The sequence below is a fragment of the Schistocerca gregaria genome, chromosome 8, assembly GCF_023897955.1.
Source record: "Schistocerca gregaria isolate iqSchGreg1 chromosome 8, iqSchGreg1.2, whole genome shotgun sequence".
Taxonomy (NCBI): domain Eukaryota; kingdom Metazoa; phylum Arthropoda; class Insecta; order Orthoptera; family Acrididae; genus Schistocerca; species Schistocerca gregaria.
In genome coordinates this window covers 144,952,268-144,974,376 of record NC_064927.1, presented here as the reverse complement: position 1 = coordinate 144,974,376, position 22,109 = coordinate 144,952,268, and the positions used below count along the sequence as shown (strand labels likewise).

Genomic DNA, 22,109 nt, shown 5'->3' with positions numbered 1-22,109 from the left:
TTGAAGGGGAATCTTTAACGATTTTCCAATAATAATCTGCTCCGATAAGAATCTCGATGGGAAGATCTTCTGTACCATCTCTTAGGTCTGAAGTCCCCGTGTGCGTACAAGTTTTCTTAAATCGGAAGGCACAGTTGGGTGCACAGAAAATGAATATGTGCTCTCAAACGCAGTCATAGACGTCTTGGAATTAGTCCATGCACCCTGTAGTGTGAATTCTACGACTCTATGATGCTTGAAGTTGCGGATGGCATTTCAAAGGCGTTGACAGATAGTTCACGATGTTCTATAGTTCTTAAACCTAGTTCATCAATCAGGAACTTGGAAATGAAGCTTGACTGGCTAGTGCTATCCAGAACGCAGCGAGTAAGTTTGCTTAATCCTTTAGGTCCACTGACCCAAACTCGAGCTGTCTGAAGATAAGTAAAACCTGCTGAACTTGTCGGTTCTCCCAACAGATGTAGAGCTAATTTGCTGAGAAGATGAAGAAGAGGCATCAATGTCAGTACAGATAGCTTTGTGATGACTTTTGTTGCACTTAGAACACGAGACCTTGTCCTTCTTACTGCAGTTTGTAGCATTATGACCTCGGTTTAGACATATAAAATAGCGATTAATTTGCTTTAGTTTATCGATACGTTGTTGGCTGTCAGTTACTGTGTTACAGTCTTACGCCCAGTGAGAGCAAGCTTCGCAAAACACGCAATATGGTTGTACCAGTACTTCTCGTTTAGGCTTACGCGGATTTTTTGCTTGCTTTGAATGTATGTGAAGCGCTGCTGCAGTGGGAGTGATGCTAGGAGATGGCTGATATTCTGTACGAATCTTTTGTGCAGTGAGAGCACCATGAACGTCTTCTTCCAAAAAGTTAAGTAGTTTCAGTACATCGCCTTCCGCTACTTCGGTTCTTCTAGCATGGGTGACCCATTTCTGGCACATTTAAGCGGGAAATGCACGCAGATTTTTCGGAGTGAGAATTTTACCGTAGTCCACGACGTCTTCTACTAAGGCACGCAGTGCATGATTATGACGGTTACATTCAAGGAATATACTGTTCAGTGTTTCAGATGTTGCCGAGTGTACAGGCTTTAGCGCATCCAAATAATCGAGGTGCGCCTCTATAATGCGATTGCTATCTCCGTATTTATTCAATAAAATTTTCTTTGTTACTTCATACGTGTTAACCATTACAGGTATTCCATCTACTAGCAACTTCGGATCGCCTGACAGATACCCTCGTAGGAAAACATGTTTGTTTACTGTAGAAAGGGATGGGTCTTTCTCGATGGTCGATTCGAATTGTTCCCAGAAGCGGGACCACATTTTGACATCTCCAAAAAATGACTCAAGCTTAATTAAGCTGGTAGCTTGACAGAGTGGAATACAGTTGGTTGTGTGAGCACTGGTGGTGACGTGATATTGATCTGCGACGTTGTGGCTGAAAGCTTGTAATCAATTGCTTTTGTAGCCTTCTGTATAGCGCGTTTGACTTCGTCTATATATTCCTCACAGCTCAGCACGTCTGCATTGTATTCATCGTCAAGAGAGAAAATAATGAATAGCGTCATCTAATGAAATGAGCTTCTCTATAGTTTCTTGAAGACTTTCCCTGTTATACTCAAAGTCATCAAACAGGCATTCTATGGTAAGAGCGTCAACAGGCGCACAAAGCCGCGTAGCATTACTCCTCTCCATAGTTCGCTTTCTTTGAAGTTTGCTAACTGTATCTCTGATTCGTCCTGCATTATGTCTTACTAAAGACGGCTGTTGTAAGATTGTTTACGAGTGCGCTTGTGAATAGCTTAAACGTTTAACAAGCAGCGTATGTGCAAATGTAAGAGAACGAAAACCTTTTAATAAAACTAGCTACTCTTGAGTGCAAGTTTCAGGTTGCAGTACAAAGCCGCAAAAATTGTTTTGGAGCAGCCAGTTCATGCGATCATACTATATTGGAATGGACTTAGCTTGTGATGCGGTCCAAAATATTACAGACACACAACACCGTGATTCCAATACAACGTTAATTTATTTCTCTCCAGAGTGTCTATAATTACAAATAACCACAATTGAATGTGCTCCGTAATAAAGCTTTGTACTTAATAAAGGTAGCGCTAATCCCTGAAATCACCTACGACCTTTCTACTTGACACCCCCCCCCCCCCCCCCCCCCACCGCCCCCCCACCCGCCCTTCCCCCCACCCCACCCCACGCAGTTGTTTTTTTACTCAAAACGGCGGAAATTCTTCCCACACACTATTCAGAGAAGGGAGCAAATAATGTAGGAAAAAAATAGTGTACCAGAAGTACCTTTCGTAAGATGGATTTTGGAGATATGTATAGATGTACAATCATTACACACTGAAACTGTAGATTTTTCAGATTTCATGGGAAAAGCATAATGGAGATGGTTGTCGTTGTCGTCTTCAGTCAGCGGTTTGATAGTGCCCTCCACACTACTACTTTCTGTGGAAGCCTCTTCATCTCATAATAACTAATGCAACCTACATCCATTTGAACCTGCTTATTGTATTCATCTCTTGGTCTCACTCTACAGTTTTGACACACACACACACACACACACACACACACACACACACACTCTTCAACACTATTTCGACGATTCCTCAAACTCTCCGATTATGCCCTATCAAGATGATGAAAAGTTGGGTGCATAATTATGGTCCATACAACTGAATGATATTTATTCTACGTGTTTTGATAAATATACCAAACTAATTGGGTTTATTTACCACCCAATTCAATTGTTTATTTTGAGATTTTTAACAAAGTAATTGTTTTTGGTGTTTCTCGTTTTTTAAATAAAACTAAAATATGATTTTCTACATACTGTAACATATTGATCTAGTAGTTTTCCTAATGATGTGCTATAGACATAAAAGTAGTTTACCTTGAGGAGGGAAATGTGCCTTCATTTTATGTTCATCCCTTGTAATAGTTACCTTGGTTTTTAACTATTTTTGTATGTACTTCCAACAGGAGAGAAAGAAGGGTATGCTGGAGTTGCTTTGTTAACAAAAGTGAAACCACTTGATGTGAAGTACGGCATTGGTAAAGACGAACATGACTCAGAAGGTCGGCTAATCACAGCAGAGTATGAGAAGTTTTTTGTTGTTGGCGCATGTAAGTGCTGTTGATGTTTCAAATTTTCTGTGTTCACTAGCATTTGTTACTCCTTATTCATAAATTGAATTTGGAGTTATTGGTACAAATAATACTAGTATCACACCTTTCTTATTTATATTTTCCAAAGCATTACATTGTTACTTTATTAAGTGTTCACATTCGCTTGTTATGAAATGGGGTTGTAATTTTGTATAAAAGTTATATCTATTTTTCACCCCTTTATGCTCTCTTCTTTCTTCCTCGTTTCTCTTTACTCTCTATTACATTATTTGGTGTATCATATGCTGAAATTGCTTCAGAATAGGAACTGGTCTGCAATGTGTACAACATATAGTCATTTATAAAATTAGTTAGTTTTCCTACAGTGGTTGCATTCCTAGCTTTTGAGTACTGCTATGCTCTGAATTTCGTTGTGAAAGTATAAGGATGAATTCCTTTGTTAATTTTTCAGATGTGCCCAATGCTGGTCGTGGTCTTGTGACTTTGCCAAAACGTATGAAATGGGATCCAGATCTTCGTGCATACTTGAAAGAGCTTGACGCTAAGAAACCAGTTATTTTATGTGGTGACATGAATGTATCTCACGAAGCAATTGGTATGTATGAAGCATTCCAGCTAATCTTAAAATTGAATGTGCATATACTTCAAAAAGTTCTCATTGACATTTCATATGTTTGAAAGGTATACAGTAAAAAAGGCACTAAAGAAAAATTCAACCACTCACTGTTAGATAAATGAGTGGGGAATGGGAGGTTGCAGAGGAGAGTGTTGACTGTGAAAAAGTGTGAAGTGTGTGTAAAAGTCCTCTTCTATTCTAAAAGTAAATCCTGACATTGTGAATGAAGCTACTACAGAACAAGTAATAAAACGTTGAAAGGCTGAAATAGTCTCTCAAAATAGTATAACTATAAGTGGAAAGTATATCTCTTTATTAATCCGTCATTTTTGAAAGGACCTTACTCCAAAATCTTTAAGTTTTCTGGAGCTAAGGGAAACATTTCATGAGTGAGTACATGGAATGTACAGGATGGGATTCCAGTGTTTAAAGGACAAAATGAAGTGGCTATTTTGCAGTTACTCTAGTTGCATATTTTGTGATCTCTTTGGAAAAAATAAGTCCAAAATTTTGGAATAAGGTCCTTTTCTTGAGGAAGTAAGTAACTTGCATAGTCAATTTATGTTCTTAGTGATGTTTTAAGCTGTTTCTTATTTTTGCTCACACATTTTCCAGTGTTGTTTTCATCGTGCTTGTCAAGTCTGTCTTAATCAGTTTTAAATTTGAAACTGAAAAATCGCTTTTACTTCTCCGATTTCATTTTCCCACATGTTTCAGACACAGATTTTAATGTCAATTTTAATTTAGTTTTTATATGATCCCAACACTTGCTTGACTTTGTCAAAATCCCATAAACTTTATTGATGAACCTGAAAAATGTTTTAACTGTTGTAGGAGTATTAGCTGTATCTATTGAAAGCAAATTCCAAAGTGGCATCTGCACAGTGAGAAGAGTGCTCGGGGATTAATATTGAATATTGTTGTTCTGAATTCTTTATTAATGCCAACTATATTTGCGCTATTATCATATCCCTGCCGTTGAGAGATTTGGATATCAGGGCCATTAATTTGTAGTTCCTTGAAAACAGCATTTTTTTAAAAACTGTCCCATTGTTACTGCGACAGCAATAAAACCAAAGGTAGTTTCACAGCTTGATAGACCACAAGTGTCCCATATCAAGCTGTTAGTCTCAACTTGCTACCTCGAATTGGCCTACAAAAACTACGTAAGCTACAGTGCATGCACGTTGAGTGAGGTTTTCAACATTCTCATGCTCTCTTCGCACAAATCATTAGTTCTAGAGAAAAAAATGAATAGGACCTTTCTTGTAGGAAATTTAATATAGTTTAATTTTGTACTGTGCCATGTTTTCACTGAAGGGTGTGATTTTCAAGGTATTCAAGAAAAACGTGCAAAAGTGGTACTAAATGTTGTTCTATTTCTGAAACCATTCGGAATAGGGCATACATCCATATGAATTTATTTGTTCAGAATCACTGATACTATCACTCTTGAAAGCATGTACCTTTCCTCCTGACTTACCCTGTATATTGACGCAGAGAGAGAGAGAGAGAGAAACTTCCACATGGGAAAAATATATTAAAAACAAAGATCCCAAGACTTACCAAGCGGGAAAGTGCCGGCAGACAGGCACAATGAACAAAACACACAAACACGCACACAGAATTACTGGTTTCGCAACCGATGGTTGCTTCTTCAGGAAGGAGAGGGAAAGACGAAAGGAAGTGGGTTTTAAGGGAGAGGGTAAGGAGTCATTCCAATCCCTCCTTGACTCCTTACCCTCTCCCTTAAAACCCACTTCCTTTCGTCTTTCCCTCTCCTTCCTGAAGAAGCAACCATCGGTTGCGAAACCAGTAATTCTGTGTGTGTGTTTGTGTGTTTTGTTCATTGTGCCTGTCTGCCGGCGCTTTCCCACTTGGTAAGTCTTGGAATCTTCGTTTTTCGGCAGACAGGCACAATGAACAAAACACACAAACACACACACAGATTACTAGCTTTCGCAAGCGATGGTTGCTTCTTCAGGAAGGGGAGGGAAAGACGAAAGCAAGTGGGTTTTAAGGGAGAGGGTAAGGAGTCATTCCAATCCCGGGAGCGGAAAGACTTCCCTTAGGGGGAAAAAAAGGACAGGTGTACACTCGCACACACACGCACACATATCCATCCGCACATACACAGACACAAGCAGACATATTTAAAGGGAAAGAGTAAGGGCAGAGGTGTCAGTCGAGGCGGAAGTACAGAGGCAAAGAAGTTGTTGAAAGACAGGTGAGGTATGAGCGGCGGCAACTTAAAATTAGCGGAGGTTGAGGCCTGGCAGATATCGAGAAGAGAGTATATTCTGAAGGACGAGTTCCCATCTCCGGAGTTCGGATAGGTTGGTGTTGGTGGGAAGTATCCAGATAACTCGGACGGCGTAACACTGTGCCAAGATGGCTGAGATGGGTGTTTAATGGTCAAAAGGAACTGAAGCTGTGAAATAGTATTCACGAGTTTACACAAAATGTTTGTAAACTTGAAACAGCGGATTTTATAGCAGCGGTAATGTTGAAAGGGTTAACGTTTTTAGGTTATGGTTTGGAAGTAAATTACGTATTATTATAATTAGGCAGGATAAAATGTGGTGGATTACGGAAAAAGGGAAGATTAATGCAAAATGAAACTACTTGTACAAACAAAAAGAAAAAGTAAGATTATAGAAAAGATTTCAAAATGCAACAGACACAATAACAAACGTAATTGTTGGGTTCAAATTAATGATGTAAATAAAATAGAAAGAAACTTCCACATGGGAAAATATATTAAAAACAAAGATTCCCAGACTTACTAAGCGGGAAAGTGCCGGTAGACAGGCACAATAAAATAACACACAAGCACAAAATTTCGAGCTTTCACAACCGGCGGCTGCTTCGTCAGGAAAAAGGATAGGTATATACTCGCGCAGGTGCGCGCGCGCGCCCACACACACACACACACACACACACGCGCGCGCGCACACTTATCCATCCATACATAGGTCTGTATATGTGTGTGTGTGTGTGTGTGTGTGTGTGTGTGTGTGTGTGTGTGTGTGTGTGTTTCCCCCTAAGGTAAGTCTTTCCGCTCCCAGGATTGGAATGGCTCCTTACCCTCTCCCTTAAAACCCACATTCTTTCATCTTTCCTTCTCCTTCCCTCTTTCCTGACGAAGCAACCGCCGGTTGCGAAAGCTCGTAATTTTGTGTGTGTGTTTGTGTGTTGTTTTATTGTGCCTGTCTACCGGCGCTTTCCCGCTTGGTAAGTCTTGGAATCTTTGTTTTTAATATGTTTTTCCCATGTGGAAGCCCAGTTGCTTCTTCAGGAAAGAGGGAAGGAGAGGGAAAGACGAAAGGATGTGGGTTTTAAGGGAGAGGGTAAGGAGTCATTCCAATCCCAGGAGCGGAAAGACTTACCATGGGGGGGGGGGGGGGGGGGGGGGGGACAGGTGTACACTCTCGCGCGCGCTCACACACACACACACACACACACACACACACACACATCCATCCGCACATACACAGACATTTGTAAAGGCTAGTTTCCAATGTATTTTGAATTTTAAGTGCAATTTTTCATCTTTTGGCATATTCGACATACTGCCATAATAAATAATCAAACCTGAAGTAATACAATACTGGTACGCCAAAAAATTGGCATCCAAAAAAACACACTCAAAAACTTAATACCAGGTAGGTCCCTAATTCATTGTGAATCTAGATACACAAATGTGCACTTTAAACTTAATTGTGCATCTTAGCGTGGTTTACGAAATTGCAATGCTCTTGGAGTATTCTGATGTCCTGTTTCTTTTACGAAATAATGTAATACCTCTTAATCCTATATACATATGAACATATGTAAATGTTCACTTGAGACTGACAAAGTGGGTAAATTTGGGCAGTAGTATTGAATAAAATGTTTTATTTCAAATATATTAACAGCTTTAGCAGAGTTTTACAAACCTGCATGTAAATTAGACTGGCAGCACATCGTGTTTATCACTGTAATTACTCACAAGGCCTTATATCTACTCCTTGAGTAGAATATAAACTGCCAGTTACACAGTTTCTTGGCTTCATAGATAACCTTGTTAATTTTTTATACTGTTTGAAAAAGTTATTGTCCATAGTTCTGGTGTTACAAGAAATTTGTATTCTTTTTGACTTGGTTTTTGCTATCCTGTGTGAGTGTAAACCTGATATTAAATACTGCATATTGTATTGTAGAGTATGAATAAACAAAATTGACATTGAAATCACCGCTCAGCAAAATATTAGTGTTCTGTGAGTCACGGAATCTAGTTTTAAAATTAATATTATGCTAAGGGCAACTATCTTATTTTGCATTCCTCATTTGAATTGTACATCTACATCCATAATCCGCAAGCCACCTGACGGTGTGTGGCGGAGGGTACCTTGAGTACCTCTATCGGTTCTCCCTTCTGTTCCAGTCTCCTATTGTTCGTGGAAAGGAGGATTGTTGGTATGCTTCTGTGTGGGCTCTAATCTCTCTGATTTTATCCTCATGGTCTCTTCGCGAGATATACGTAGGAGGGAGCAATATGCTGCTTGACTCTTCGGTGAAGGAATGTTCTCAAAACTTCAACAAAAGCCTGTACCGAGTTGCTGAGCATCTCTCCTGCAGAGTCTTACACTGCAGTTTATCTATCATCTCCATAACGCTTTCGCGATTACTAAATGATCCTGTAACGAAGTGCACTGCTCTCCGTTGGATCTTCTCTATCTCTTCTATCAACCCTATCTGATACGGATCCCACACTGCTGAGCAGTATTTAAGCAGTGGGCGAACAAGCGTATTGTAACCTACTTCCTTTGTTTTAGGATTGCATTTCCTTAGGATTCTTCCAATGAATCTCAGTCTGGCATCTGCTTTACCAACCATCAACTTTATATGATCATTCCATTTTAAATCACTTCTAATGCGTCCTCCCAGATAATTTATGGAATTAACTGCTTCCAGTTACTGACCTGCTATTTTGTAGCTAAATAATAAGGGATCTATCTTTCTATGTATTAGCAGCACATTACACTTGTCTACATTGAGATTCAATTGCCATTCCCTGCACCATGTGTCAATTTGCTGCAGATCCTCCTGCATTTCAGTACAATTTTCCATTGTTACAACCTCTCTATATACCACAGCATCATCCGCAAAAAGCCTCAGTGAACTTCCGATGTCATCCACAAGGTCATTTATGTATATTATGAATAGCAACAGTCCTACGACACTCGCCTGCGGCACACCTGAAATCACTCTTACTTCGGAACACGTCTCTCCATTGACAATGACATGCTGCGTTCTGTTTTCTAGAAACTCTTCAATCCAATCACACAATTGATCTGATAGTCCATATGCTCTTACTTTGTTCATTAAATGACTGGGGGGAACTGTATCGAACGCCTTGCGGAAGTCAAGAAACACAGCATCTACCTGTGAACCCGTGTCTATGGCCCTCTGAGTCTCATGGACGAATAGCGTGATCTGGGTTTCACACGACCGTCTTTTTCAAAACGCATGCTGATTCCTACAGAGTAGATTTCTAGTCTTCAGAAAAGTCATTATACTCGAACATAATACGTGTTCCAAAATTCTACAACTGATCGATGTTAAAGATATAGGTCTATAGTTTTGCTCATCTGTTCGACATCCCTTCTTGAAAACGGGGATGACCTGTGCTCTTTTCCAATCCTTTGGAACGCTACGCTCTTCTAGAGACCTACGGTACACCGCTGCAAGAAGGGTGGCAAGTTCCTTCGTGTACTCTGTGTAAAATCGAACTGGTATCCCATCAGGTCCAGCGGCCTTTCCTCTTTTGAGTGATTTCAATTGTTTCCCTATCCCTCTGTTGTCTATTTCGATATCTACCATAATTCATTGAATGCCTCTCGCATAGCCCTCCTCACACTACATTCCGCTTCGCGTAATTTTTGTTTCTCTGCAAGGCTTTGGCTATGTTTATGTTTGCTGTGAAGTTCCCTTTGCTTCTGCAGCAGTTTTCTACCTCGGTTGTTGTACCACGGTGGCTCTTTTCCATCTCTTACGATCTTTCTTGGCACATAGTCATCTAACGCATATTGTTCGATGGTTTTGAACTTTGTCCACTGATCCTCAACACTATCTGTACTTGAGACAAAACTTTTGTGTTGAGCTGTCAGGTACTCTGAAATCTGCTTTTTGTCACTTTTGCTAAACAGAAAAATCTTCCTACCTTTTTTAATATTTCTATTTACGGCTGAAATAATCGATGCGGTAACTGCTTTATGATCGCGGATTCCCTGTTCTGCATTAACTGTTCCGAATAGTTCGGGTCTGTTTGTCACCAGAAAGTCTAATACGTTATCGCCACGAGTCGGTTCTCTGTTTAACTGCTCTAGGTAGTTTTCAGATAAAGCACTTTAAAAAATTCACTGGATTCTTTGTCCCTGCCACCCGTTATGAACGTTTGAGTCTCCCAGTCTATATCTGGCAAATTAAAATCTCCACACAGAACTATAACATGGTGGGGAAATATACTCAAAATATTTTCCAAATTATGTTTCAGGTGTTCAGCCTCAACAGCCGCTGAGCGAGGGGGCCTGTAGAGACACCCAATTACCATGTCTGAGCCTGCTTTAAGCGTGACGTTCACCCAAATTATTTCACATTTCGGATCTCCGTCAATTTCCTTCAATACTATTGCACTTCTTATCATTATAAACACGCCTCCCCCTTCACTGCCCAGCTTGTCTCTGCGGTATACATTCCAATCTGAGTTTAGGATTTCATTACTGTTTACATCTGGTTTCAGCCAACTTTCTGTCCCTAGTACTATATGGGCATTGTGACCGTTTATTAATGAGAGCAATTCTGGGACCTTTCTATAGACGCTCCTGCAGTTTACTATTAACACATTAATATTGTTATTCCCTGTTGCATTTTGTCTACTCCTACCTTGCCGCGTCTCAGGAGGCGTCTTGTCGGGCCTAGGGAGGAAATTCTCTAACCTAAAAAAACCCACATGTGCACTCCACACGTACTCCGCTACCCTCGTAGCCGCTTCTGGCGTGTAGTGCACGCCTGACCTATTCAGGGGGACCCTACATTTCTCCACCCGATAGCGGAGGTCGAGAAATTTGCACCCCAGATCTCCGCAGAATCGTCTGAGCCTCTGGTTGAAGCCTTCTACTCGGCGCCAAACCAGAGGACCGTGATCGGTTCTGGGAACGATACTACAAACAGTGAGCTCAGATTCCACCCTGCGAGCGAGGCTTTCCACTTTTTACCAATTGCGCCAACTGCCTGTATGAACTGAGGATGACCTCTGAACCCAGACGGCAGGAGTCATTGGAGCTGACATGAGCAACAATTTGCAGTCAGGTGCACCCAGTGCTCTCTATCGCCGCCGGCAGGGCCTACTCCACATCTCTGATGATGAGACCCCCCGTCAAGCAGACAGAGTGAACACTAGCTTTCTTCCCCGACCTTTCTGCTATTTCCCTAAGGGGCTCCATCACCCGCCTAACGTTGGAGCTCCCAATAACTAATAAACCCCTCCTCCTGTGTGCCTGTTCGGACCTTGCTGAAGGAGCTGCCACATGTCCACTGACAGTAAGAGTGGGCGATGCCACACGGCCAGCTTTCACATTGACCCTCCGCCTTGTGCGACGCGAATGCCGCTCAACCCGCCATTCCCCTTCGGGAGAGGGTGGCCCAACCGTGCCCGGTACTCGCGAAGACGTCTTGACAGCAGGGCCAGTGGGTGAAGCATGTAACACCTGGGGTGTACCATGCGACACACCAGACTCCCCACTGCCACTACACTCCAAGGCAGCAACCTGAAGACGGCTGACAGCGGCCATCAACACGTTCAGCTGTTCGCGAACAGTGGCCAGCTCCTCTTGCGTCCGTACACAGCAGTGACACATCCTAGCCATCCTAAGAAATCAATTTACTATAGAGAGTTAATTAACTTTTAATTAGACTTCTAATTTACTAAAGGCGGCTGATAGTTGACTAAACTGTGATTGCTAGACACTTCTTGTAGAAAACAGTGAAAATAGCACTACCTGTCTCTGGACTGTATTGAAAACAAACACTAGCACTACTGGCACTATGGTTGACTAAAGGGACTCTCTCTGACTGTATTCAAAACAAACATGAAATCTATGGAACATTATTACTAGCACTTGACAATTAAAGCTTCCTAAAAGCAAAAAAACATGGAAGAAGAAGAAGTGACAAGTAAGAAAAATACAGTTAATACTTAAATTAACGTAGCTCGCTGCACAGCAGACGTGAAGCAGACGGCAGTTACGACGACAAACAAAACAGTTACCCTGAGTACAATAACGCCTTATATCCCCTCAGAACAACATGCTGCAGTGCTGCACATGGTCACGTGATGGCCACTCTACCCATGAAATTCCAAACAGAAATGCAATGAAAGGCGTGTGAATAGAGGAAACATGAAGCATGAGCTTCCTGTCATCCTAGCTGCATGTGTGCAGTATAGCCTATTTTCGGCACTTCATTGCAACTGTTCAAATGAACCTATTCCTAATAAGTTGTGAGAAAATTTTGTGAATGGTTGTTTGAGAAGTGTTACTTTCAAAGTAAATTTCCTTTTATGCGAGATGAGTTATGTTACGTGTGAGAATGTGTGATGAGTTTTTTAAATCACAGTGCTTAATTCTCACTCAGAATTTAATGTTTTTAGGATTAGTCACTTAGAAAATTTTCAGGCCCAGAAGACCAGCCATTTATGTTAGTATTTAAAATTTTGCATTTATATTTAATATATCTGAAAGGGTAGCACATGCAAAAAAGAACCAATATTGTAAGTGACAGCTTAGCTTTGCTTGTAGCTATACTATATGTATATTAATTTGAACCACAAGCTTTTCCTATTTGAATGTTAGTGCTACTTAACAATGATGATAGTATTGGCTGTTGACACATCACATATCCTATGCTCTGAATATCTGCTGTCATTGGCTGGCGAGATCATGTGACATGCTTTGGAAGCTAATTTGCTGTATTTGGTGGAATTTGTTGTTGCTGCGTATCAAAGATCTTACCAAAACACATTGTTTTTTTGCTGTTTCATTTCATAAAGAGCAGGGAAAATCTACGCCGATGTACAAAACCTGTATTATTTAAAGAATTGGTAAGTTTTACAGCTGCGAGGGAAAGTATACTGTCACTTAACAGGGGAAAAAGTGTGTTTTTAACTGGGAAATCTGGGAATTTGTTTTTCTTGCCCATGTATACACCCTGATTAAATTCGTTGCCAAGTGAATGTCAGTTGCCTGTTTCACTGTCAGCTCTCAGAAGGATGATGTGAACAGTAAAATTTTGATGGTTTCGTACAACGGAGAGTGACCAGTATCAATGGTGTTGTGCCCCAGCCAATTTATTTCGCTCTAAGAAGTAGGTGTAACTTCAGTGTTTTGTACATCTTTCAGGGACTGTAAGAGCCATCCTGTCCAATGTATGAGGGGCCACATTCTCAATAGATCTTGTACATTGCACTTCGGCACCTACCAACGTCTCTGGTGCCTGTGTATCTGTGCTATGTGCACAGTGGCGTGGTCTGCGAGTTCAAAAAGACAGAGAAAGTGCTGGAGCATCAGTCTTTTAGCTCACTCTGAAGACATCTGAACTATATAAAACTCAGATTATATCTCTATACATACCAGCAAAATTTTTAAATTTAGTCATAAAATCTATGAAAATTGGGAAGGGAGTACGCACAATATGACCCTAGAAAAATGCAACAATTGACAAAACTCGGGAATTTTTTATTTGAGAATCGCTGGATACCCTGTTCAGTTTCTGATTCGTAGTTCATATTTAAGCCACATGTGAAGTGGTACATGCATTTTGTGCATAATTTACTTTGTATACTTTGTGGTTTTGGATGTTAGAATATAAATTAGAATGGAATGTGTTCCACTGTAATCCTAACAGCTTCAACTCGGACTTAACATCTGACTACTTTATGTAGATTTGGCCAACCCCAAGACCAACACAAAGAACGCTGGCTTTACTCAAGAGGAGCGTGATGGCATGACTGCCCTTCTCAAGGAAGGATTCATTGATTCATTCAGACAGTTGTATCCTGATAAAACTGGAGCATATACTTTTTGGACATACATGGGAAATGCTCGGTCTAGGAATGTTGGCTGGTGAGTAACTTCCCACTGAATGTTCACACATTTAATTTCATATTTTGTGACTATAATTTTTCGTTTTTAATGTTGTGCTTTGATATGTGAATACTTGATAATTAGTATATTGTCTGAAACCAATCCATTGGAAACATCTTGGTGAAAGGTTCAGAAGTTCTTGAGTCTAAAAGCTGTGACATCTCAATCTGTAAATTAGTAGAATAAATGTGTCAACACAAAAAAAACCTGCTCTCGTTGAACAGTTATGAAATAAATTATTAATTATTAGTGATGCATAGTAAGGGTATATCGAGGCTTTTATGTTAGTTAGCATTTTTCCAGCCACTGAATATATTTTGCCTCATAAACTGGATGTAGATACGGATAGTGAGAAATAGTGCGACAGATGGAGTATAGGGATAAAGGTGAAACCTCAAGGAGTAGGGCCTATAGTGAAAGACGAAAACAAACTAAATAGACATCAAAACACAATGAAATCAAAGAGAAATTAAATAAAAGGATAGTATCAGTGGAATGCTGGTCAGCAGGTGGACACATGTGAAGAGAGGAGGCAGGAGATGTAACTGAATTTACGTCTGATACAGGATGGTGCAGAAAAACAAATGAAAATACATAATGTTGAAAGAGGAATTGAGATCTGTTTGAAGGGCCAGAAATAATTACATTGGCAGGCAGAACATTAACTGATAAAGTATAGGGGATAAGGTGGAACCTGAAAGAGCAGGGAATATAGTGACTCTCTGGTTTCATTGCAACTATGAAGATTCAGCACCTCCTCTATGAGGTCATTAGCTATCTGTCCTTCCCATGTCGTTGTTGTTGTTGTTGTTGTTATATCCAGGACTCTCCATTGGGATAGTGGTCTCAGGCTAGCATTTAAGAGTATCTGTGTTCAAATCCTAGTATGGGTATCCAGATTAAGGTTTTGTGATCATTCTAATTTGATTAAGGCAGATATTAGGATGTTTCCTTTGAAAGGGCATAGCAATGAACAGATAGAGAACCAACTTGAGTGGATAACAACGTAGACCTTCTGGCAACAAATGGACCTGAACTTACCGAATCAGTTAACATAGAGGTAGGTATCAGTGATCATAAGGCTGTGACAGCATCTACGACGACGGGTCCTCCAAGGAATGTCAAAAAAGGCAGGAAGATGTATTTGCTCAGAAAGGTTGACAGGATACAAATTTCAGGATACCTCAGCAGTCAGCATCAAATATTCGGTGATGAGGTTGAAGGTGTGGAGAACAAACGGAAAAAATTCAAAGGCATCATTCAATATGCCGTAGACAAGTATGTTCCCAGTGAGGTTTTAAGGGATGGGAAAGATCCACCCTGGTTTAATAGCCATGTTAGAAGAGTGCTAGGTAAACAAAGAGCATTTCATCTCAGATTCATTAGAAGTAAAAACCTGGCTGACAAAAATGCTGAACGGAGTGAAAATAGTGTAAGGAGACCAATGAGAGAAGCATTCAATGATTTTGAAAGTAAGACGTTGTCAGCCGACCTGAGTAAAACCCTAGAGATTTTGGTCGTATGTAAAGTCAGTGAGTCAAAATCATCTACTCATTCTCTCAGTGACCACACTGGCACAGAAATGGAAGATAACAGAGAGAAGGCCGAAATGCTAAATTTGGTCTGCCGAAGTAGTTTCACTGTGGAAGATCGTAACACTGTCCCTCCTTTCAATCACCGTGCGAACATCAAAATGGGAGGTATTGAGATAACCGATCGCGGAATTGAAAAGCAGCTAAAATCACTTAGTAATGGGAAGATGTTAGGACCAGATGAGATACCTATAAGACTCTATCAAGCTTATGCGAAAGAACTTGCTCTCCTTCTAGCAGTAATTTATCGTAGATTGCTTGAGCAACGAAAGATACCTAATGACTGGAAAAAGATACAGGTCATTCCTGTTTTTAGGAAAGGCCATAAGACAGAGCCACAATTATAGACCTATATTGTTGACATCAATCTATTGCAAAACTATGGAACATGTTTTATGCTCAAGAATTCTGATGTTTTTGGAAAATGAACAGCTCTATAAAAATTAACATGGATTCCACAAACAGAGATCCTGCAAAACTCAGCTTGCTCTGTTCGTCTGAGAGATCCACAGCACAGTGGGCAACAGCGGTCGGGTTGATGTCATGTTCCTTGATTTCAGTAAGGCATTTGACACTGTCCTGCATTCCTGTTTAATGAAAGGAAATACTAGCTTATGGAGTATCGGAGCAGACTTGCATTTGGATTCAATACTTTGTGCATGTGTGTGAATTCCTAAGGGAGTTAAAGACTTTCTTGCAGGTAGAGCTCAACATGTTGCTCTTAACAGAACAAAATCAACAGATGTAAAGGCAATATCCAGAGTGTCATAGGGCCATTGCTGTTTATAATGTATATATAAATAATCTAATAGAAACCATCAGATGATCTTTAAGGCTATGCGCAGGTGATGCAGTTGTCTATACCAAAGAAGCAACACCAGAAGATAGTAAAAATTTGCAGAATGACCTGCAAAGAATTGATGAATGGTGCAGGCTCTTGCAGTTGACCCTGAACATAAATAAATGTTACATATTGCGCATACATAGGAAAAGAAATCAATGAGTGTACAGGTACACTATGGGTGACAAACAGCTGGAGACAGCATCTGCCATAAAATATCTAGGCGTAACTATCCAGAGCGACCTGACATTGAATTACCATACAAAACAGATAGTGGGAAAAGCAGACAACAGACTGAAATTCATCAGAAGAATCGTAGGAAATGTAACTCATCCATGAAAGACGTGACTTAAAAGATGCTAGTTCGCCCGATTCTTGACTATTGTTCATCCATCTGGGAACCGTATAAGGTAGGACTCGTAGAGGAGATAGAGAAGATCCAAAGACAGGCACATTTCGCAACGGGATTGTTTAGCTGGCAAGAGACTGTTATGGAGATACTAAACAAACTCCACTGGCAGACGTTACAAGAGAGGGGTTGTGCATCATGGAGAGAATTACTATTGAAATTTCAGGATAGCACTTTTCTGGAGGAGTTGGAGACCGTATTACTTCCCCCCACATACATCTTGCGTATTGACCATGAGAAGAAAATTCGAGAAATTAGAGCTAATACAGAGGCTTGCCGACAATCGTTCTTCCCACCCACTATTTGCAAGTAGAACAGAGTTGAAGGGATCACATAATGGTACCGAAAGTATCCTCCGCCACACACCATTAGGTGGCTTGCGGAGTATGGTGTATATGTAGATGAAATTTCCTACCCTATTTTTGTCCCATCTGAGTGTGTGCAAAGTTTTTAGTGTAGTGCTATGATGTAAAATCCAGTGTGTAGTCATAAATGAGGATAGAGCAGGCAGATGAAAAGGATGAAAAATTGCTTAGCTGTTGTGCAAAATTCATGTGTAATATTGACTGGGTTTGGTCATTGAGGAAAGAAAAGGGAGAAACTGGACTGGTAGGTTTTTGGAAATTTGTGCTAAGTAAGGAATGTGCAGAAGGAACATAGTGTGAAAGTGGTGGGAGTACAGGGGGGGGGGGGGGGTAAAAAAACAGTTCATGGCAGGAGATACAGGTGAGTAAAGTTTACAGTAGATAAGATCCTGCTCTGAATCTTCCACGATTCCCCTGCAATCCACTCCCACTCCCTCACTCCCCCACCCCATTCCTCTTCAAACTGTGTTCTGGATACATTTATGTGTTCTGGATACTTATGTGTTCCACCCTAGGGTCATATTTTCAACACCCCTCCAACCTGTTCATACCTCATCTTTTCGGCTTGGATTGTGAAGCATGTTACCAATGTTACCACACGACTACTGACTACTGGGACACAGGCAGTTGAGCTGGCCAGTCTGGCTGTGGTTTCTGGGCAGTTTCCCACATCCCACTAAGTAAATAATACATGCTCACAAACATTAGGAAATGTTATCACACTTGCACATTAGATGGGGGTCTGCAGATTTAATTTGGGTGGGGGGGGGGGGGGGGGGGGGGGAATAAGAGACTGATGGTCATAGCTATTTAGTCTCTTTAAACTCACAATTATCATCAAAATCATCCCTCACCTCGGTCACACACATTCCATTTGTTCACTACCCTGACTCAAGTGGGAGCATGAACTGATATCTGTGCTTGTTGGGGGGAGGGGGCTTTATTGATCGAATGTATGTACAAATGTTTAAGGAAACTACTACTGTGTAGAATGCCTTTTGGCATCATTGAATTTTATTGTGATAAGGTCTGAAAGTAATTTACGAGGGTTTACTGGAAACTAATGCCTCCACCTTCGTAATTCTTTAACAGTTGGCAGCATTGGTATGCAGCAGGTACTGACGTGTTCCGTAGCCTCTTCTCTACAGTTCCAGTTAGCAGAAAGCCTTAGCATTGAACGGTCATCTTGTTACGGTGTAAAGTATGGAACCATGCACAGATGGTCGGTGGGCAGTCAGTGTGATTTAAGCAATGTGCAGTCATTGAATTCCTGACAGCAGAAGGTGTCACCCCGAAGGAGATTCATCAGAGAATGAAAGTAGTTCACGGTTCTTGTGTTGATGTAAGTACTGTGCGTCTTTGAGCGAGTAAGTTTAAAGATATTGAGGCAGGAACATGTGACCTGCGTGACAGAGTTAGGCGTCCAGTGACAGCAACCACCAAGTTTCACAAGCAAAATGTTGACAGATTGATTTAGGATGATCGCCGTATCGCTCAGAGAAATTGTAAGCACAATTGGCATTTCACAAGAACGTTGCTTGGCTATTGGAAGATCTATGCATGATGGGTACCCCAGATGCTGACTCCCAAAATTAAAGTGCACAGACTTCATCGATCTGTGGTAACAAAAATTGTTGGAACATATCCAGGTACACTACCCCACTAATGTCTCTCTCAAAGGGGAAAAAAAGGGGGGGACGTAAACTTGGTTCTTGCTCAATGCATAAAAAACGTTCAGTTTAGGACTGTCGCAAACATGTTGCAATGTTTTATGTGGATTCTCACTGCCCCAAATCGTACAGTTATGTGTGTTAACCTTGCCACTGAAGTGAAAAGTCAACTCGTCAGCAAAGAAGATTTTGTCCAAGAAATGTTCATCCTCATCAAATGAGTTTAACATATTCACACAGAAGTTCTTTGCGAGCAATTTTCTCAGTCTTATTGCTTATACCATTGTCAGTCTGTACAGTTTCAAATGCAATGGGTTTCTCAACACACTCCAAATAGCTGTATGTGGGATGTAATGTTCGTAAGGAGCATGCCAGGTCGATTTCATAGGGCTGTTTGACAAAATGTTGTCTCCCTCATTCAACAAATTCGTCAGATGTGCTTGGACAACCTGATAATTTCCCATGTATTAGTGAGCACCTTATTTTGACAAAACATTTATGCTACTCAAAAATTGTAGGCCTGCTAGGAGGATCTTTAGCATACTTGGTACGGAAATTACATTGAACTATGGTCGCCAACTGCGATTCTTCAAACCAAAACACACAGCTAGCACGCTTGGGTGCAATGAAAGCAGCACTCTTTTATGCAACTGCCACTAGTACTCCTTACAGTGTGATCCAGCACTGAGGAACTACATGAAATGGAACTTGATGTATTTCCCTACGGACTGACACTAACAATGACAACTTTAGGTACTATGAATTACTATATATGAATTTTCAAATTTGGAAAGTCCTTTTTGAAACACTGTGTGTGTGTGTGTGTGTGTGTGTGTGTGTGTGTGTGTGTGTGTGTGTGTGTGTGTGTGTGTGTGTGTGTGTGTCCAGGCTTGTTTTAGGTAACCATTGTTCCCACAATTGCGTCGTGGTCACTGATGCCCGTTTCTATGTGGACATCCTCAAAAGAGATCAGGTCTGTTCGGTGCCATAGATCCCATATGTTTCCATCATGAGTGAGGTGCCTAACTATCTGTTCTAGGTAGCTCTCAGAGAAGGCATATAGTACTGTTTTGCAGGAGATCTTATTGAGCCCATCACTAACAAAACTGTAACTTTCTTGAACTATAATTATTTCCAGTGTGACATGGTAAGTGTAGTGTAGTGTGTTGATTAGCGATGGATTGTTGTTGCGGTGAGAGAGGATGGAAAGACTGAAATATGATGCCAGCACATGGCACTACTCTCAAATAGTGCACAGGGAGCTTCTAAGCCTAAAATCCCCATCCGACATGCTGATCAGTCTCACAAGCCATTACTCCAGAAGACATCGTGGAGAGTATTGAAATGTCTCATAGTTTGCTGACTAGAAATTTTATTACAACACTGTAATAGAAATTCCTTTTCCCATCAGAATTTGAACAACATAACTTCAAATGAGGAGCCACCCACAAAAGTCTATAACTAATCACGTCAGGTTAACTCATTGTGAAATTCATTTAGATCCTTCCCCCCCCACCCCCCCCACCCCCCCCCCCCCCTTTGGATCCCATTGGAATAACACAATTGACAAAGTATTTATTGTTTATCATCTACATATGTACCTTTTTATCATAAACTAATAATTTTTGTTTATTTACAGGAGATTAGACTACTTCATCCTGTCAGAGCAGCTCAAATCAAATGTTTGTGACAGTATAATACGCAGTGAGGTGTATGGCAGTGATCATTGCCCCATAACATTGCTGCTTCACATGGAGCAGTAGAACTCGTACATAAGACTGAAGCAGGCATGCCATCCAAGCCACGTCATCAGTTTCACATTATCATAAAGGATAGTTGTTTTACATTTGTAATGAGAAAAACTATGCTACAATGCAAAGGTGATACGGTACAATTGCCCTACATGTTTTTCCCCCTTGTGTAATGTGTAATTTTAAGATGGGTTTGAACCTGGCAAATAATAATAATTTGACAGTAGTAGTGCAGTGTTACACATTGACAAATGTGCTGATAATTGGGAGTCTCACCAAGTGGTTTATCAGCCAAGCTATTTTGTGTTATTACTGAACCTGAGTATATGTGACTGATTATTAAAATCATACAATAATATTGCAATATGTAATTGTACTGCCGTTACTCTAGTTGCACTGATTTTGAGGCTACAGATCTTGGCATTTGTTTAAAGTGTTATTAATGCAAGCCATATATTTTATATACTTGATCCCAGAGATGTTTGATCAAACTAAAATTTGGGCATTAATGTTTTCAAATTGTCATATTGTTTCGAACTTTCCAGCAGATGGTTGCATTTTGTGCTGCCTGTTTATACAGGTACAAGAAAGAACACCGATGCCAGTTTTAGTCTCCAGCAATTTATGTAATGTTTGATGATACTTTAATTTAGAACTTGTCATAAGGCTTAGAAGAATTACAAATAAAATTTTTATATAAAACTTATTGTTTGCATGTACTGGAAATAAATGTGTTCAGTTTAGTCATTATCGTACGTTAAATTTTCTCAAAAACAAAGTGAAGAAAACAGAGGATACTGCTTTGCTTCCAAAGCTTATAAATATATTACTGATGACTCAAAGTGAACATGATTCGTGTAAAACTCGTATTTCTTCAAACTGGAGGCTGTTACTTCTTACTATAACCATTGGATTCCAGCATATGTAAGAAGAGATGATGCAATAAGTATTTCATTGGTCTATTTGTTAAACTGCTTAAACACCTGTAAGATTAGTATAAGATTCTAAAGTAAAAGGGAAGTCAGAGGATTTGGGGAGGGGTGTTACATCATTGCTGTGAGGATAGTTTTAACAGGACAGTAAGTGGTATCTTTTCGAAAGCTCATTGTACACATATTGATATTGGTTACTGTAGGAGGGGGGGGGGGGGGGGGGGCAGTAGACTAGCACATTTAAAAGTAGACTAAGCTATTAGACTGTATCGTCCTTCTAAAACATACACACACAACTCTGATGGCCCAGGGAAAGAGGTGCATGTACGAACGACATCTTGCATATTTGGCTAAGGAATCATTTCATGTCAAATCAACACACTTATTTTAACTCACCCTCTTGGATTGTGCTGAAAGTTGGTATACTTATAGTGGGCACTGAGACCAAGAAAAATACCAAATTTCAATTTTTTATCTCAAACCATTCCTGAAATATGGCTATGTAAACTTTTCAAAAACCAGCCAAAATTGTGTGAATGGACTTTTTTTAAATTGTCCTAGGAGCTGCCCTAATTGAGCTATAGAACTGGGAAAGGTGTCATTTT

The 22,109-nt window shown here is 40.4% G+C and overlaps 1 protein-coding gene across 7 annotated transcripts in view; it reads left to right on the top strand.

Annotated features, from left to right (window-relative positions):
- Window positions 1-21,315, top strand: part of LOC126284171 (DNA-(apurinic or apyrimidinic site) endonuclease) — a 64,081-nt gene extending 42,766 nt beyond the window's left edge. For all 7 annotated transcript variants that reach the window (XM_049982905.1, XM_049982903.1, XM_049982901.1 and 4 more), the window contains 4 exons: window positions 2,998-3,141; window positions 3,596-3,739; window positions 13,743-13,923; window positions 20,461-21,315. In XM_049982905.1, coding sequence (XP_049838862.1) covers window positions 2,998-3,141; window positions 3,596-3,739; window positions 13,743-13,923; window positions 20,461-20,584 — 593 coding nt within the window. In that variant the 3' untranslated portion in view covers window positions 20,585-21,315. The remainder of the gene's footprint in view (window positions 1-2,997; window positions 3,142-3,595; window positions 3,740-13,742; window positions 13,924-20,460) is intronic.
- The last annotated feature ends 794 nt before the right edge of the window (window positions 21,316-22,109 follow it).